Below are 2,801 nucleotides of genomic sequence, written 5' to 3' on the forward strand. Positions count from 1 at the left end.
TATATAATAGAAACTATCTGATTTTCTGCCTCATGTGATCAGCACCTTCTTGTCATGGCCTATTTGTGCCAGATTTTTTTTTGATTAGTTTCACTATGCCATATAATCTCGTTAGAGATGCAAACAATTTTTGTTAATCACAGATATGAAGATAGTTTCTTCACTTATCTGCTATTGTAGTATTTTGATGAGGTATGTTGATATTTCTGTTTTTCAGAGCTAGAAGAGAGAACCCAATCATACCAACTATAATTAAACCAAATTGAACTAGTTGTAGATCTGCAGACTATTAGAAACCCAACTTAATATTTATTGTGAGAAAAGTGCAACTCCCTAAAAGTCCTAAGAATCTTCAGGGACTGTAGGGTACTACTCAATTACCAGCCTGCTGAATTAATTATTTAAGGAATGTTGTTCAAGCTGTAATGCTGAGATAGCTCAACCATCTTGGTTTAATTTACAGTATTCTCATATCCATTTATTATCTTACTCACTCTAAAACGAGGTATCTACATTTTGAAAAACATGAAGCCCTAGAGGGCCTTTTTAAAAAAATCTAAGTACCAGAATTTTCAAGCTGATTTGCACTGGTTTAATCATTACATATTGAGTTTTGTATATCTAATTGACTAATATTCGGGGTCCTTACCTTGATTTAACATGTTTCCTCATTTCTCTCAATGTAGTCTCCATTCCATCCCAGTTATAGGTGTTACTGAACTCTTTTCCAACAAATACAATGTCTGCTAATTCAGCTAAACTCAGTGCTTCTTTTCTCTTTTCCAGTTCAACTGATATGGTGATCGGATGACCACAAGCATTGTTATAATCATTAACACTTTTCATCATTTTCAAAACCTGTGATACATTACGTCCCTAAAAAAAGTTTATTAAAAGAATGACTTTTTTATCCTTCAAACATTTTGCTGAATACTAAGATTTAGTATGAGTGATTCAAAAATGTTTTAAAAGTCACTAGACTTTGTCATACCATCTCATCTGTAGAGTTACTTTGGAAGAGAAGAGGTAAAATATAATAAATAAAATAAAATCACTCAGTAAGGCTTGGTATACTATTAATTTATCAAGTATAAAAGAACTTTTGAATTTTACAGCTTACTTCAAAATGTATCCATGAATAATTTTTCAAATTGATCTTCTTGAAATGCTCATAATCGAGTTCTGGTAAGTCCTTATTAGAATGAACAATTGTTCGGCTACCATTTTGATCGTTAATAATGATAGTAGAAACTGGAAATTGAGATTCATAATATATTTTGCACCCACTGATATCAATGGAATACTTTTCAAAATCTTTCTGAATAAATCTGTAAATTATAAGAATTGTGGTAGTTCAAATGTTTTTCATTAACACTAATCTTAAGCAAGAAATTTTATAGAAAAATTATAGTAACTAGTAGAAATCTTAGGGTCTGTTACACATATTAAACTGGCTTAAGAAATAGTTGTCTTAAGAAATTATTAACAAAATACGTTCAAATTGATGAATAATGTTAAAAATGTTGTTAAAGATGTATTTTTGTGTTTAGATGTACAAGAGTAATGGACTGGAGGCATTTTTTGAAGAGAATATTTATAAAAAAATATTTTTCTTAGTACCAACTCAAATAATAAGGAAAATAAATAAATAAAAATATCAAGTCTAATTTTATATCACAGAAGAGAATGATTCAGCACACCTAACTAAACATATAACACTTTAATACTTTGTACACCCTAAACTGAAACCTTACTCCCAAAATGTATTCTTTGATATAGTTCCCATGAATTCACAGATGCTTCCTAACAATGAGAGGACTGTAGAGTTGTTGGATGCATTTCCACCTCTCTGCATTCGATATTCAGTTGACCTTAAAAAATTTCATTAAAATATTATAAATGCCACTTTAATTGAGAATATAATGTTAAATTAAAAATATATCAGAATACCTTTGTTCTGAGTCTTCAAGAGGATAATTCTTGCAAATTTGTATTATATCAAAGCAGTTCATACCAACACAAAGTATCTTTTGAAACATTGATAATCAAATTAAGTAAAATATTTAAGGTGGATCTGAAATGGGTTAATAATAAAAGGTTTTGGATACTTCGCGTTCAATTGGACTATAAGTTCATGGCAACTATGATGTATGTTATTTATAACTGACGATTTTATTGTTTGTTTTTTTTTTTATTCCTTGTAATCAATAAAAGTTATCGACAAAGCTAATAAATCAATCCAACATCAATTCCATCGATTAGCTGAATAGCAGACTAGTGCTGCCAGATTACGAATTACGGGTTTCCCAACCTTGACATCAAAAATTCTCTTTTTGTTATTAAAATTACCTACATCTTTGAAAGCATATTTTCAAAAATATCTTTTTAAGATAATGAATTATTAATTATGGTATTATTGAGATTGGTAATTATTAAGTAAGAAATGGCCGTTATATAGTCAGGACTAGGAAGAACTTTGGTTAAAACAAATAAAAGTAAGCTGATAAAGACAATGAGCCAAATTAAAAATTGTCACATTTCTGCTACTAGGTAAAACTGCTGAAAAATCAAACTAAATAAAATAAATCATCTTTGATTAAAAAAATAAATAAATTTTAGAGGTGTAAGGTACGAGTCCATACAGGAAATCTCTGATGACACACGAGCCTCTAGGCCAGAGGATCATAAAGTGGGTATCCCAAGCATATGCAAGAGGTGCCGAGAGCGAATACCATTTTCTCATATTATTATTAAAAATATACATACATAATAAAATTAGAATAGCAAATATACAGTGAGTT

General features: G+C 29.6%; 1 protein-coding gene across 1 annotated transcript; it reads right to left on the bottom strand.

The window, feature by feature from the left end:
- Nucleotides 1–649: 649 nt before the first annotated feature.
- LOC106692469 (ketohexokinase) lies at nucleotides 650–2,293 on the bottom strand (the record flags this gene model as incomplete). Its single annotated transcript, XM_024359629.2, is given in 4 exon segments — nucleotides 650–876; nucleotides 1,121–1,328; nucleotides 1,755–1,871; nucleotides 1,951–2,293. Coding segments are annotated over 4 exon segments (641 nt in total), but the record flags the coding sequence as incomplete, so codon positions are not given.
- Between the last annotated feature and the right edge of the window lie 508 nt (nucleotides 2,294–2,801).

This window comes from Halyomorpha halys, unplaced genomic scaffold, assembly GCF_000696795.3.
Source record: "Halyomorpha halys isolate HHAL.00 unplaced genomic scaffold, Hhal_1.1 Scaffold5.1, whole genome shotgun sequence".
Classification (NCBI taxonomy): domain Eukaryota; kingdom Metazoa; phylum Arthropoda; class Insecta; order Hemiptera; family Pentatomidae; genus Halyomorpha; species Halyomorpha halys.